This window comes from Myodes glareolus, chromosome 21 (genome assembly GCF_982192425.1).
Source record: "Myodes glareolus chromosome 21, mMyoGla1.1, whole genome shotgun sequence".
Classification (NCBI taxonomy): Eukaryota; Metazoa; Chordata; class Mammalia; order Rodentia; family Cricetidae; genus Myodes; species Myodes glareolus.
This window is the reverse complement of record NC_142046.1, coordinates 20,329,702-20,344,901: the sequence shown is the minus strand read 5'-3', so window position 1 is coordinate 20,344,901 and position 15,200 is coordinate 20,329,702. Positions and strand designations below refer to the sequence as shown.

At 49.5% G+C, this 15,200-nt stretch overlaps 2 protein-coding genes across 3 annotated transcripts; both read left to right on the top strand.

Annotated features, from left to right (window-relative positions):
- The first annotated feature begins 1,279 nt into the window (after positions 1 to 1,279).
- Positions 1,280 to 4,526, top strand: Lcn8 (lipocalin 8). The gene is made up of 7 exons (XM_087899954.1): positions 1,280 to 1,372; positions 2,280 to 2,410; positions 3,035 to 3,105; positions 3,419 to 3,523; positions 3,604 to 3,693; positions 3,787 to 3,812; positions 4,417 to 4,526. The coding sequence occupies exons 1-7, from the start codon at positions 1,280 to 1,282 to the stop codon at positions 4,426 to 4,428; spliced, it is 528 nt and encodes a 175-aa protein (XP_087756080.1). The 3' UTR covers positions 4,429 to 4,526.
- A 2,056-nt stretch (positions 4,527 to 6,582) lies between these two features.
- On the top strand, positions 6,583 to 10,872 carry LOC148118689 (epididymal-specific lipocalin-5-like). 2 transcript variants are annotated; one of them, XM_087900135.1, is made up of 8 exons: positions 6,583 to 6,781; positions 6,989 to 7,122; positions 8,881 to 8,960; positions 9,329 to 9,433; positions 9,605 to 9,706; positions 9,809 to 9,838; positions 10,152 to 10,177; positions 10,772 to 10,872. In XM_087900135.1, the coding sequence occupies exons 1-7, from the start codon at positions 6,671 to 6,673 to the stop codon at positions 10,157 to 10,159; spliced, it is 570 nt and encodes a 189-aa protein (XP_087756261.1). In that variant the 5' UTR covers positions 6,583 to 6,670; the 3' UTR covers positions 10,160 to 10,177; positions 10,772 to 10,872. The 2 variants fall into 2 exon arrangements, with proteins under 2 accessions (XP_087756261.1, XP_087756262.1); XM_087900136.1 differs by having other exon boundaries at positions 6,598 to 6,766.
- Positions 10,873 to 15,200: the final 4,328 nt, after the last annotated feature.

The window sequence follows — 15,200 nt, the reverse complement described above, 5'->3', positions numbered from 1 at the left end:
GTAGCCTGGGGCCCCAAGCTGTATAAGCTCCTGCCCCTCTGCTGTACAGTCTGTGAGCTAGAGAGTTTGGTCCCAAGGCGAGCAAGCCCTTTTGATGGTGCCAGTTTTAGCTTTTCCCCCAGAGAGTGAGTGGCTGGCTATGTTTCACTATAGATCACAAATAAAGTGAATTTTGAAAATAAAAGTTGCCTACCTTAAAAAAATATTCTCAGTGGCCTGAGAGATGTTTGCTTTATGTATTTGAAAACTGTGTCATTAGTGCTGGGAAGATGGCTCAGTTGGTAAACTGCTTTTCCTAGAACCCGAGGAAAAGACAAGGCATGGTGGTGTGTCTCTGAAATCACATGGTGCAGTTCTGGGGAGACAGAGACAGGCGGATCTCAGGAGCTCACTGGTTAAGATGCCTGGCCTCTTCAGCAAGCTCAGGGTTAGTGAGAGACTTTCTCAAAGAATATGTATCCAACCAACCAATGACCCAACTAACCAAGCACCTAACTAACTAACTAATCAATCAAGCAAAACAAAACACAAAGTGAATGTCATCTGAGAAGTAACACCAAGTTTGATCTCTGGCTTCCATACCCACGTTAATACGTGTACACATTTCATTCAACAAGAACACACACACACACAACACACATCCCATATACAAATATGCATATATACACCACACATACACAAACACACACATACCATAATACAAACATACATACCCACACCACACACACACTCAAGCTGTGTTATTAGAGAATCATAGCCATCGGCAGAGTATAGGGTGGTCCTGGAGGGCAGGATGTTGTGGGAAGTGAGGTTTGATACACAGGGCTCCATGCACAGTTCAGTATTTTGCTGTTTCTTTTCTCTATATAGTTTATCACCATTTGGAGCTTCCTTAATTGTACCCAGTGCTCAAATTTTTGAAAAATAGTTAACTTTAATCCAATAGCTTTGCTAAGTCAAAACAAAACACAACCCACAACAAAACCCTGTGTTTTAGATGAAATTTTGCTATTGCTTTTAAATATATTGTTACAAATGGGAAAGCTGAGGTGGTGTAGTCTCAGCATATGTTCTATCAAATACCAGGATGGAGGCAGCCTTAGCCTGGTCCAACCCCTCTCTGGATGTGGGTTGATGCAGAGTGAGGAGAATTTGAGTCTCTGAGCAGCTGGTAGCCAGCTTTGTCCAATGACATTCTCTGGGTGGTTACACATGCTTGCCTTCTCTCCAAATATAAGTCCTCACCCTCCATAACCAAAGCCACAATCCAGGCCCTGAGATGGAAGCCAGGCTGCTGAGGACCGTCTGGGGACTTTTCCTGGTGTACCTGCTGCAGGCAGAGTCTACAAGGGTGGACCTAGTGCCAGAGAAGGTGACTCTGTCTCTTAGCTTGGAGGCACCACTGGGCCTTGATGGGGAGTTGCACAGGGAGGGAAGGGAGTGTCTAGCCACTGTGAGTCTCTGCCCCTTCCACCCAACTCTGAGTTAGCTACAGCATAGCTGGCAGAGACAGGACCCACTCTTGAGGTCCCTGTCCCCACGGCAGGCAGCATAGGAACCTTGAGAGACCCTGAGCTCCGAGGACCTCTCCCCTCCCTGAGTTTTCTCAGGTGCCTTCTGTGTCAAGAGAGTAGAGGCCAGTCACCTCTGGGTCCTTGGTGATTGGCAGATTTATGGTCCTTTCCGGCTCCCTGGGTCGTGGGGTTCCTATGACCCCCTCCCTGTGCACTGTGGAGCCTGAAGAGGACTTCTTCAGAGTGGAGAGCTTGTCTCCTTGATTCCTCTCTCTATTCCCGGGATCCTTCCTGAGACCAGCAGCCTCACATTGTAAACTCAGAGGAATCAGGCTCTGTGGGACACAGATTCTTTTCTCTTGTAACAGTAACCAGTTTCTAAAAGTTTCAGATGACATCCTGTGCTCTGGGAACATTGCTGTTATAGGAAAGCATGAGCCCAGGGAAGCTGAGATTGGTAGAACCATGCTTGATTCGGTGTGCCAGCTGTAGGCCTGAATGCTTCCTCTCCGCACTTCTGTTGGAAAGGTCTCCTGGCAGACCAGCCTTGGGTCAGGGTCTAAGGGACATTTCTGCGTGGTGTCCTGAAAGGTCCCCTGAGAAGGAAAACATGACTGAGGACAAGTGGCCATCCAGTTTATGATTCTCTATTGACCCCTCAAACCTGCTCGAGGGGCCCTGAAATATCCTCTACAGCACAGGAACTGGAGACCTAGTGTGGCTTGACCGCTCAGAGCTAAGACTAGCTCTAGTGCCGTTCTCTAGATTGCAGGGTTCTGGAAGGAAGTGGCTGTGACTTCTGAGCAGAACCTGGTGCTGAAGACTCAGAGGAGGGTAGAGGGCTTGTTCCTCACCTTCAGTGGAAGGAATATCACTGTGAAGGCCGTGTACAACAGGTAAGAGACTTGGGTCATTTGGGGATGTAAACTGTTGGAAGAAGGAGACATGGATGTAGTTGAACACAGTCTGGCTGTACGTCTTGTCGTGATGAGATATCATCAGTTTGTGAGCTTGCCTTCCCCATGTCCACCTGCCTGGGCCCTCCCACAACAGAGAAAAGTAGATCCAGCTCCTAGAGCTGCATTTCTGCCAAAATATAAGCAAGGGCCTAAAATAAAGCCCTGTTGGTTGATCAAAATGTGAGGCTTGTAGCTGGCTGGCTCCCCGAAATTGAGAGGCTGGGGCTACCTGCCCCATGCATGGCACCCTTTCCATAATTTCTGGGCTCCAGGATGCTCCCTAGCTTGTCAGCCCTCTTTCTGAAGGTATGCCCGGTTCAAGAATGTGATCATCAGATAGAATACAGGCTGGTAGGGTCTTTTTGTTCTGTTCTATTCTATTTTGTTTTGTTTTTGAGACAGAGTTTCTCTCTGTAACTTTGGAGTCTGTCGTGGAACTTGCTCTGTAAACCAGGCTGGTCTCCAACTCACCTCTCTAACTCTTTGCCTCCTGAGTGGTGGGAGGAAAGCTGTCAGCCACAACTGCCTGGCTAGGTTAACAAACACTGTGATGCTTTCCAGCTCAGGAAGCTGCGTGACAGAAACATCAACGGGCTCAGGAAGAGACACTGTTGGGGAATTTGCTTTTCCTGGTAAGTACTGCTTTGTTGCTAGCGCTACAGCTGCCTGGCCCTGTATTCTATCTCCCCTGCCCTCGAGGCTCTCTGTGCCATCCCTGGGATTCTCAGGCCCTGGACCCCAGGCCCCTCATCTCTACTAGTGTCCTGTGTTGGCCTTTAAAAGTTGTCTTCCCAGGATGTCAGAGGCAGGTCCCAGCACTAGGCAGAAACAGAAGGGAATTAGAATCTGCAGATCCAGTCTCCGAGGTCGGCCCTCCCCCTGCCCCGTCCCCCAGAGTGCTCAGGTCTGAGCAAGGCTCGCTAACCCTGCCACTGACTCCTGAAGGCCAAAGGACGATCTACGTGCTGGACACGGACTATGAGCACTACACCATCCTCAAGTTGTCCCTGCTCTGGCAGGGTAGAATCTTCCATGTGCTCAAGTACTTCAGTAAGTTGAGCCTGGGTTGGGGCAGAGCCCCGTGGCTGCCTACCTTCAGGCTGTCAGCCCAGCTCTGCTGTGCCCCACAGCTCGGAGCCTTGAGACTGAGGATGAGCCAGGCTTCTGGAGGTTTCGGGACATGACGGCCGACCAAGGCCTTTACATGCTGACCCGACATGGTGAGTATGGCACCTGGAGGAGGAAGCTAGACCAGACCCTGTTATGGGGTCGGCTGCCCTCCTGACTAAACCACCTGTTGTCCCATTCCACAGGGAGGTGTGCTGAGCTCTTGAGAGAGGTGAGCCTACTACCCTTGGTCTACATTGCGGCCTAACTGTCTCGGAGCCCCTGCTGGCACCTCTAGATCCTGGTCCTGGAAAGGATGGGTCCCCATCCCTCCTCTGATCAGGACAGCCTTCAGCCCTGATGGGGAGCTTCAGATGCATCTGTTTTGTAGTCTGGAAAGAACAGTCTGCCATGTGACCCCAAGCTGCCATGCTTGGGTGTCATGCCTTTTGGTATGGGACAGAATTAGGTTGGAAAGTGAGGTCCCTTGTTTATAGTGTTCTGTTCAGCAGGGCTGTGCAGGACTCTGGGTCAGCTCAGTCGCTTCATGGCCTGCCAGCTGGTGAGACAGAATTCAGCCCTGTTGGATATCTTGGGGTTTCCTCCTTCTAACACCATGCGAATCCACTACCTACACAACCTCACTGTCACAGCCCAGGCCCCAGAGGTTGACACTTTAACCCATTTTGCAGACAGAGACTCTTAAGCTCAGGGAACCAGTGCTTTGCCAAAACCAGGCAAATGGGGTGCCAGGTACCTAGCTTGTGACACTTATTCAGCACCTCAGGGTCTCTGAAGGCCACACATGGCTCTAAACTCTGCCCTTCTGCCTACAGGGACTGGTCTGAATAGCTTCTGTGCAGACCTGCAGCTGCAGCCCCACCTACCTGTCCTCTCACGCTCCTGCCTGAAGGTCCTCCTGCACCTGCTTCAAATAAACCCTGCTGCCAAAGGCTGCCCGTCCTCTTTCCTGGGGTCAGGGAGAGGGGTGGCTGGAAGGTTCCCCTGGCCCAGGTGGCGGAAACAAGCCTGCGTTTCCCACAAATACTTGATGAAGAATGCACCTCACACACAGTCCAAGATGCCCATATGAAAAGGTCCTGTTCTACCCTGCCCTGCCCTGCTCCATTCATGGTCTCCTGGGTAGTGGACCCCACAGTCCTTTCCGCATTTTGGGACCATCTCCGTCCTGTTCTCAAGGGTTAGTGGCACCTCAGGATGCTCTGAGGAAAAATGAGAGCAGGTCTGAGCTTTGTGAGCCTCTGGGCAGTGGGGTAGCAGAGTCATGCTTTTCAAAAAGGCTGTCACATGGTGCCGGCCATGCTGGAGGCAGAGCCTCCAGGGAAGACATGCAGACATGTGTGTCTCTGGCCATGAAGGACCCTCTGACCCTCCCAGTGCCCAATGTGTTGGCTGTGCACCTCTACACCTGCCCTTGACACATCCCTCGGAGGTGTCTGTCCACACTGGACTGATGGGCAGCTCCCCCGCAGAGGACAGAATTGAGTCCATACCGGGACCCCTTTCCAGAGGCCAGGGATGGGTTCCTTGCCACATTCTGGAGATGGCATAGGTGTTACAGTGGCCACTGTGCTGTCTTGTTGGAGAATAGGTGGGGCAGTGTGCAATTCAGGAGGATCCTGGAGGACTCCTGTATTTATTTAATGGTAGGAAAGATGCTTTTCATCTCTCCTGAACATTGGCTAAATACTGATCATTTAAGAAGACAGATCTTTCAGTTACTGCTGGGCATATGCCCCACCCACTCAGAACTCCTGGTGCTGGATCTTCCTTGAGCTTGTTTCTTTGGCCTTTGAGAATCGCGTACAAATCAGTTTCTAGGACAGATTATTAGCATCAGGATAGCTCAGTTCTGAACGGCCCCACCGTTATTTGGAATTTGGAGTGTCAGAAAGGACTGGCTTGATCACTGACAGCTAATCTGGGGTTTGCTGTGGTGCAAAGAGCTCTGGACTGTGTCATTGGTTGCCTGACTTTGTCTGCACTCCGGAATAGCTGGTGACTGATAGTCAAAAGTTGGAGGCACTGGCTCGTGGCTTCTGTCAGAAAGAAAGAGGGTTTATCAGGTCACTAACAGGGCCATTAGAAGATCCAACTGGCCATCGCCTCTGTGTGCAGTAGCTGTCCCTTCCTGCAGGGCTCTGAGCCCTGCGTCATTTTTATACACCTTGACTGTTCTCCCTGTCTTCTCCCTGTCTCCTCATTCCTACTTCTTATAATTTGTACACTGGCTGTTGTTGCCAATACTCCTCTATCCTTGCCTGTGCTCTGCAGGATCAGGGCCCGGGTTTCTCCCTAGGGAGTGATGTCACAGTGGCTGTCTCATTACTGTGGAGCCTGCATGGGTGCCTGGATCCTGTAGGTCTTGCTCTTTACCTGAAAGCTGGAAGTTGCGGTCTCTGCTTACAAAAAGAAGTGGGTAAAGCTAATGCCAGGACAGCAGGGCTAGCTTTCGCCTCGGCACATTGGCTGCTCAATGGTGGCCCTTGCCTGACTGCTGTGGCTTCTTCAAAGTCCTCAGGAAGACAGTCCCAGGGCTGGAGGGGTCACGGGTCTATGGCTCACTCCCTAAGATGCTCAGCCCGCTGCATGTAAAGCTGCAGAGATTCAACCATCCATGGTTCCAGTGTCCGCAGTCCTGCCCCCGCCATTCCCAGGCTTCTGCTGCCTGAGTCACCCGTTCTGGTTGGCAGAGTTCTGCCCCTAGCTAGTCGTCATCTTCTCTGTGTCTATGACCAAAGTCTGCCAAGGGACCTTGGTGGTGCCTGCTCTGTCACCTGCACACAGCTGGAAAGGAAGAGCGCAATTGCTGAATGGATTGACGCATACCTGATTGGACACCCAGAGGCAAGATCTGTGTCCCCAGAGGCAGTCCCCTGAGGCACCACGATCCAGCAGGTGGGTGAGTCACCTGTCCGTTTTACAGTGTGCTTCCAACCGAACCCAATGAGAATCGTCTATGTGTATCCCAAGCACCACTAGGAAGAATATAAGTTCAGAGTCTCTGAGCCAAGGGCTGTGACTTCCTGTGTTTGGAGAACTGAACACAGATACCCACCTGCTAGGAATATGGAAAGCAACATGCTCTTCATCCTGCTGGTGCTGTGCGTGGGACTGGCCCCTGACACAGAGGCTCAAGGACTGAGCACCTTGGACGCAAAGGCGGTAATCCCAGTTATAGTGAGCCAAGTTCAGTGCTTTTCCATGGGGCTTGGCCCTACCCAGAGTCAGCCTTTGATACTCTATTATTTTGTGTTCCCTTCACCCCTAGAACTTTCCAGACTGCTGTATCACTTTGAAGGGAGGGATGTAGAATGGCTCTCATGGTCACAAATCCTGGATGCTGGTTCATCTGAGTGGTTCCTTTCTCTGATCCCTGTCCCCCAGTTTAAAAGCTTCTGGTATGAGATTGCCTTTGCTTCCACAATTGATGACCAAGACTCAGAGAACAACGAGAAGCTGGGAGCCTTGAAAGCCATGCTGGAAAGGCACCTTGTGGACGTGATCACTGCCTATTACAAGTGAGTTAAGGCTTTGCCATTGGCCCTGGGGGAAAGTTGGGCTATCCTGCACAGTGTAGGGTAGCTTGTATGGTGCTCTCTGCTTGCCTCGGAGAAATATTTACCCGTGTCTGCACCTCAGCCTCAGCTAAAGAGAGGAATGGGGCGGGGGCAACTATTTCAGATGGGACCAGACATCTTTGACATCCTGGGTGTCCCACAGTCTACCAAGACAGTTTATGGAGTGACATCCAACTCTGCCGTTGTGATAGGTGTCTGGCCTCCAGCACTGCCACCCTGGATGCTGAGCAAAGCAAGTAACTGACCAGACAGCTTTAAGGTCCAATTTTCTAGCTCTAAGGTCATGGGACCCGAGGAGAATAGATGAAAGGCCGACCTGAGCTATCTCTTCCTCCTGGCACACAGCCCAGCAGTGCCAACGTCCCCATGTCTCCATTGGCCGGTAGATACCTTCAGGCTGCACACGAGAAGCCAGATTACGTCGATAAAGACACATGCATGTCCCTGTTATCAGAGTTGCCCCTTTAAAATGTCATTTCTTCCCAGAGTGACACCCAGCCTGTGTGTGTTTCTGTTCCTCAGAGGCTGTTTTCCTCAGTCATGCATGAATTTGATTCCCAGGGAGTGCGTCTTCAGATGTATGTAACCCTGCTTCTCAGAGTAGACCTTCAAATGTGTGTTCTTTCACCTAAATGTGTTTCCCTAAATGTGTGTACATCACTCAGAATGCGTTTATGTCAGAATGTGTCCCTCAGCTCTGTTTGTGTCCCTGATTCTCAGAGAATAAGTCTTTCAGGCTCAATAATGCCTCTTCCCATGAAGATTGTGTTCTTCAGACATGTGCGACCCTGTTCCTCAGAGACTATGTACCTCACACACGTATGTGTCTTTCCTCCTCAGAGTGTACCCCTCAATATGTGTGTCGTTGTATCCCCAAGTGTGTTTGTCAGTCACGAACATCTCCCTGTTTCTTTAGAGCTTCTCCCCCAAATCCCTGTCCCTTTCCCTCAGGAAGTCTGTCGTTCCCTTATGCGTTTCCCTGCTCCTGAATGTGTCACTCACTGCAGCAAGTTCATCATTCTCAGGCTGTGCCCCTCAGTGGTGGGGATTGGCTATCTTAGGTCTGTTTGTTCTTGTCCCAAAGACTGTGTCCTTCAGAGGCAAGTGTGAGATTTGTTTCCCTTAGAGGTGTGTGCATTCCCGATCCTCAGGGTGTGTCTGTTGTCTCTGTGTGTCTGTGAGCACAGGTGAGTGGTTCCTCAGAAGTCACTGGGTGCAGATTTTTACAGCCAGTACTCTTGCTACACCATCTCCTTCTCACTGGGTAGCCACTCTGTAGGGTCCTATTCTCTGGGGTCATAGACTCAGCAGACATTAGGACACCTGTATGTGCCTGGTTTCTGAACTCCTGGATTGCCCGCCATGTGCATCAGCTCAGAGCATACCGTGTAAGGCCTGGTAGGCAGGAGGGTAGGCGTCTCCTTTTTTCCTTTATTCTCCTTCAGTTTCTCCTCCTTTGTCTGTCTGTGTATCCCAGGCTTCCCCGGGCTGATGTGGGATGTATATGTCCAGGGATATACCTAAGAGACCCAGTCCTTGCCACTGAGGGACAAAGTGTTTCCCGCCTTATTCTGTCTAGCCTAGACTGCCCTGATGGCCATATCGTCCAACTTGTTTTGAAACTGCAATCTTCTTGACTCAGTCTGCTCACATCCCAGTGTTGGGATTACAGACTGGCCTACCTTCTTGTCTTCATAGTAACAAACGCTGTATGCTGGAGAAGGTCGGGGCTCTTGCAGAAGATGGTCCAGGGAAGCTGAGGGTCACCAGAGCATCAGGCAAGGATGCAGTCCTAGGTTTGGCGGTGTGGTGGTCTATGGGGATTGTGGTTTACTCTCAGTGTGTACTTATTACTGTTCTGGATGTGGGGGTCCCCTGCCTGACTGGAGGTGTTGTTTGGAGTATCCTGACTGAGGTCTCCGTGCACGGCTGCTCAGTGTCAGGATGCCATGCCCAGATGTCAGGAGTCTGGGTGGATGCCACTGCAGACACTGTCCCTGGCCGGCTTCTTCTTTGCCAGGACTTTGGCAGCATCCTCTCTGAAATCCTAGGTTTGATTCAGCTGTCCTTTATCTTCAATCAGTTAGGAACTGATTGCAATGGTTGAGAAGGTTGAAGGGTGTCTAGAATTTTGCTCTTTTCACAGAAAAAGAAGAAATATATATTGTGTCTACGGACTTCAAGACCTTCTACATCATCTTTTCTGGTATTCCAGCCAAAAAGCCGTTCTATAAGACCATGAGACTGTTCAGTAAGTCCAGCCTGGTCTCATCTTGGGGTGGGATGGGTGTCACCCCTCCTACACCTTACCTCTTATACCTCACCCCACCTGGGATGGGCATAGGAGAGCATCCCAGGGCTGTGTCGGGATTGGTGGGAGAAATTTGTAACTATAGAAACCCAGTCCCATACTCCCCGGCAGCCTCGAGCCTGAACAACACTGATCAAGCCCTGAAAAGGTTCAAGCGTGAGGTCTTGGCGCAAGGGTTTCCAGAAGGAAGCATACACGTTTACAAGCATGACTGTGAGTAGGCCTGACTCAGGTCGGGGCCTCCCAGGAATGGGCGAAGACCTGGGTCTACCCTGTCTCTTTCTTGTATCTTTATTTGGTCTTTTTTTTCTACAGTGTCGTGTGTGTTTACAGTGACATCAATCGGTGAGTCTCTGGACTAAGCTGGGGCTGTGCTGGGTACCAAGAGTTTGGTGGGCTCCTTTCCCATGGCCTTCTGAGCATATCAATAATGGTAGGCACTTACACTGGCCTGGTATCTGTAGGCAACTGTGTATTGTGTTGTTCACACTTATTGGAGCAAGAAGATGCATGTCCTGAATCGCAGGCCGCCCCAGGATCAAGAGGGCTTAGTTGTGGTCTCTGGGCTAGTGTGTCCTCTGGCCTCAGCAGCTGGGGAGGCCTCTGTGGTGGGGTCTGATGCTCTCCTGCCCCCATCTCATGCTGCCTTGTCCTGCAGGGAAGTGATCCCAGGTCCTGAAGGAGGTGAGCCCACATCGTTTATTCTACACCACAGCCCTTGTGTTCTGGTGGTTGTGGTGGTGGTGGGGGTGGTGTATCTGTGTACCCTTTCTCTACCACTCAATAGCCTTGCTGGACAGGTCAAGAGAAGTATCTGTTTTGTTGTTTGGAGAGAGCTGCAGTCAGGAATGTGAGCCTAATTTGTTTGTTTAAGTCCTAGGAGGAAGTGGGTGCCTGGATAGGGGTCAGTGTGGATATTGGGACAGAGCTGGGTGCCAGGCTACTTGTCCTCAATATTCTGCCCAGCAGGAATGCTCAGGACTGCTGATTGACTCTGTCTCTTCAGGTGCTATCAGGGGCTCAGTGAAATGGTGATATAGACCTTGTTAGATGCCTTAGGGTTCCCTATATCTGGCACTGTGCTGTTCTACCACCAGCATGACCTCTTTGCCGCAACCAAGCGCCCAAATTCTTACAATATTACCCATTTTGCAGATAGAGAGATCAAGGCTAAAGCCAGGTAACTCGAATACCAGGGCCGCAGCCTGTGACCCTGACCAGTATCTCAGGGTTCCTGGAAGCCGCACATGGCTCTGAGCTAGGTTGTTTTGCTTGCAGGAACTGATCTGAGGAGAAAGCAATGGCTGTGTCCACCTGACCCCTTCTACCCCTACCCATGATGTTCCTTGTATCTGTGCCAAATAAACCTTGCTGCCACATGCTTTCTAGTTTCTTTTCTGGGGGTGGGGGCACACCTGTGCACCACTGATTGTTTCTGTCCACCGTGACCCGCGTGCGTGCAATGCACTGCACACTTGCATGCATACTCTTTAACAACACAGCTCACAGGGCTGGTCAGGTTCCACCGACTGATTGATTCAGGCCCCCAGTCCCATCTTCATTCTGGAGCATTTTCCTGTCCTCTTAGGATCTGGAAGCAGCCACAAGCAGAGACAAGGCCTTCTTGTGTGGTCTCAGTAGGTCTCTCACATGGAAGGGGAAGAGGAACAGCCTCCATGCTGAGCCTGTCTTCCTATGGCTTCCTGCTGTGTGGAGATCAAATCCCTGGCTGTTGTTTTCCAGGTCCACCTGGAGGTGGCTGTTCTCTAGTCCCCACCCTCAGCCCCTCCCATTCAGTTCTGTCTCTGTGTCCCAGTTGTACTCAGTGTCCCAGTGCCCATCATGGTGTCTCTCATGTCATGGCCTGCAGCCACTCTCTGCTCACCTTGTCTCTTACATTGCTGCTGCAGCTGGAGGGCAGAAAAGACAGGGATGTGGGGTGGTCTACTCCTGCTTGTCCATCTCAAATTCTGCCCTAGAAACCTGTGATGAGGCATTCTCAGGTGAGCTTCGGATATGCTAAGGGCATGGGGAGCGCTGTCATTTTCTTCAGATCTGGTCCACACCTGCACCAAGTCCCAGATGCTTAGCATGAAATTGCTCGTCCTGCTCATGACAGATGCTCCAGACTGTGGACACCAGCCATAGTTCATCACTGCACAGTTCTGGAGCCTGATCTCCATTCTACGGTCATGTGACCTCCAGTCCTCGGTCATGTGACCTGCAGTCCATGGTCATGTGACCTCCAGTCCACGGTCATGTGACCTATATTCCAAAATCATGTAGCTTCCAGTCCATGATCATGTGACCCCCAATCCACAATCATGGGTTAGCAAGCTTGTTTTCAAGGCTGGGACATGGTTTATTCAGTAAAGCACTCACCATTGAAACATTTAGATCTGTAGGCGATGTAAAGAACTACTCGAAAACACGGTACATACCTGTGATTCCCGTGTTGGGGCGGTGGAGTCAGAATGATCCTTGTGACTTGTTGCCTAACTTTTTTTTCCAAGTTATTTGGTTTCAGGTTCAATTAGAGACCTTGAGTAAAAAACAGTGGGTAGTGAATGACACCTGATATTGACCTTTGGCCTCCACATGAATGCACACACACATGTACACATGTACTCATACATGCATATACACAAGCACAAGAAAGCTCACTATTAGGTAAGGTCTCTCTTCTCAGCCACTGGACATGGAAGTGGGAGACAGAGACTGACAGTATGGTCAGTCTCCCTGTCCTCAGAAGGGCTTTCACCTCCTTGCTTAGACTCACAGTGCCTGGCTTCATTGGAGCCTTACTTGTCCCAGGAGACCCCCAACACAGTAACACAAGGGTCAGAACTGAGGATCACACAACCTAGACCCTAACAAGTATACCTTGCAAAGACTACAGAACATAGGACTTTTATGTTGTCTATTTCTTTATAGTAGGGCAGGAATATATGTATACGTATAAACACAATATATATATATATATAATATATATATATATAGTATTTGTATGTATATGGGTTTTTGCCTGCTTGTATAGCTCTGCACCATGTACATACAGTGCCCACGAAGGTAGGAAAATGTAGTAATGGAGTTGGATCTCCTGGAACTGGAGATGTAGACACTTATAAGCTGCCATGTGTGTTCTTTGAGTTGAATCTGCGTCCTCTGGAAGAACACATAATGCTCTTAACCATGGACCATTTCTCCAGTGTTGAATGTGGTTGGGATTTTATTTATTTATTTGTTTGTATGTTTAGTTTTTGAAGACAAAATTTCTCTGTGTAACAGTTTTGGCTCTCCTGGAACTTGCTTTGTAGACCAGGTTGGCCTTGAACTCACAGAGATCTGCCCGTCTCTGCCTCTCATGGGCTGGGCTTAAAAGCATGCACCATCACCGCTGGGATTTCATAATGTATTATTAACGATGCATCACAGAAAGGTGAGTAGAGACACAAGCAGAAAAGCCAGGTCTATGGGAGAAGAAAAGAATGGTTTAGTAAAATCTGACCCTGAGAAGAACCAAAGCTGGATTCAGAAGAGAAATGTCTGATGAGGCCTCTTAAGCATGTTAAAGGAACAGGGGAATTCAGGGCACAGAAAAAGAAAGGATTCATGACTGAGTGAATAAATAGCCAGTGAGCACTGATAAATAAATACCCCTGATCGAAATGGAGGGAAGCTCAACATGAAACAGGACCGCAACCGGGGGCAGCAAGGAAAGCCGAGAGCAGAAAGTCATTGCTTGGGCTAGCATCAGATTGGACAGATGAACGTCGATGTCTCAGTCTGAGGAAGAGAGGAGAGAGGGACTGAGGTCTCCCAGAGGTTTCCTGGAGAAGAAGCTGGCCAATCGTTCAGCCACATTGTTGAGTTCCAGGCTAAATGAGAGCCCGTGTCTACACACACACACACACACACACACACACACACACACACACACACACCACACGGAAAGAGCGATTAAGACAGAATGACAACCTTTGGCTTCTCCATACATGTACACCAGGAAAGCAGCCCGAGGTACAGACTAGAGCAAAAACTGTGTGGAAACATTAGACTTGAGTGCCTGTGTCAGTGGCTTTTCTTACTGTGACCAAATACCTTACAAAAGCAACTAATGAAAGAAAGGGTTGATGTCGACCCTCAATCTGTGAGGCTCCTGTCCATCATGCTGGGAAAGGTGTGGCAGATTTCAGGGCAGTGGGGTCTGCAGCAGAGACTCCTTGTGTCTTGACAGGCGGTCAGGTAGAGACACTGAAATGCGAGCAACAGCTTCTTGCTTCCTCTCTTTATGTGCAGTCCAGGAGGCCTCAGTACATGGGACGGTGACCTCCATTCCAGGTTACACATTTGTGGAAACACCTCAGAGATGCACCCCTGAGACGTACCTCACTGAGGTCCAAGGTGCTTATTTATCTAATTCATTGACAAAGTTAATCACTGCATTATCTTAAGAAGCATGTTTTGGATAATACCAAGTTACAAATTTTATATAGATAAAAATATTTTATAGAGTTGAAAGTACAAAGTTATTTTTAAACTTGATGAAAATGTCAACTTAGAGACTCCCAAAGTTTAGGGGAAATGAGCAGAATCAAATAAAGAAGCAGTTGTCCGGTGGTGGTACACACTTTTAATCCCAGCACTTGGGAGGCAGAGGCAGGCAGATCTCTGAGTTTAAGCCCAGCCTGGTCTACAGAGAGATTTCTGGGACAGCCAGAGCTACACAGAGAAACTCTATATTGAAAAACCAAAAGAAAAAAAAAAGAGGGAAACTCTTTAAAGAAACTCATACGCAGGGATAGCGCACTATACACAGCAGAGTCAGTGCTTGGAGCAACACGAAAATTCAGGAGTGTGAGCTGACAGGGATGAGGGGTCTTGTGTTCCATGATATGCAGGGCAATGCAGGTGAAGACAAGAGGACATTTTTACATGGTGGAAAGAAACGAAAATCAGGACTGATTCTAATCATTGCCTCTTGGAAAGACAACCCGTTCCTGCATCTCTATAGCACACTGGCTTGTGTGCCTGACCTCTTTCATGCTTGTGAAAGTCACTCGTGGGGGGTCTCAGTCACTCTTGAGATTGATTTGTGCATTTTACTTCACGACACTGACAGATATCTCTTTATCAATAAAAGAGAGATTTTCCTGTTTTGTTTGTGTATGTGGCTGCATGAGTTTGTGTACACCGGGTGTGTTGAGGTATCCAGAGGCCAGAGGGTGTCAGAATCCCAGATGCTGGAGTTTCAGGCATTAGAGAGCTGCCTAATGTGGGTGCTGGGAACTGAACCCGGGTCTTCTGTAAGAGCAGTAGGTGTTCTAAAACACTGAGCAAATTTTCCAGCCCCTATTTTTTTCTACTTTTCTTAGCTAGGCTTTCTGGTGCTGGGATAAAAAACCATGACCAAAAGCAGCGTTGTGAGGAATGGGTTTATTTTGGTTCCTAACTCTCAGGTCCCACTCTGCTGTGGGAAGTCAGAGCAGGAACTCAAGACAGAAACCAGGGGACAGGAAGTGAAGCAGGAATTCCGGAGGACCACTGCTGACTGGCTTGTCTCCCTGGCTTGTTCAGCTTGCTTCCTTACACAGCCCAGGAGCATCTGCCCAGGGTGGCAGAGTCCATATCGGGCTGGGCTCTCCTGCATCCACCATTAATTAAGGGCATGTTCTGTGGACATCCACGAGAGATCTGGATGCAGACA

What these genes read in the sequence shown, in the direction of transcription:
- LOC148118689 (XM_087900135.1), top strand. Translation starts at nt 6,671, where the DNA reads ATGGAAAGCAACATGCTCTTCATCCTGCTGGTGCTGTGCGTGGGACTG. An exon ending in AGGCGGTAATCCCAGTTATA is followed by an intron (nt 6,782 to 6,988) that starts GTGAGCCAAGTT and finishes CCTGTCCCCCAG; the next exon opens with TTTAAAAGCTTCTGGTATGA. An exon ending in GTGATCACTGCCTATTACAA is followed by an intron (nt 7,123 to 8,880) that starts GTGAGTTAAGGC and finishes TTGTCTTCATAG; the next exon opens with TAACAAACGCTGTATGCTGG.
- Lcn8 (XM_087899954.1), top strand. Translation starts at nt 1,280, where the DNA reads ATGGAAGCCAGGCTGCTGAGGACCGTCTGGGGACTTTTCCTGGTGTAC. An exon ending in TGGACCTAGTGCCAGAGAAG is followed by an intron (nt 1,373 to 2,279) that starts GTGACTCTGTCT and finishes GCCGTTCTCTAG; the next exon opens with ATTGCAGGGTTCTGGAAGGA. An exon ending in TTACATGCTGACCCGACATG is followed by an intron (nt 3,694 to 3,786) that starts GTGAGTATGGCA and finishes CCCATTCCACAG; the next exon opens with GGAGGTGTGCTGAGCTCTTG.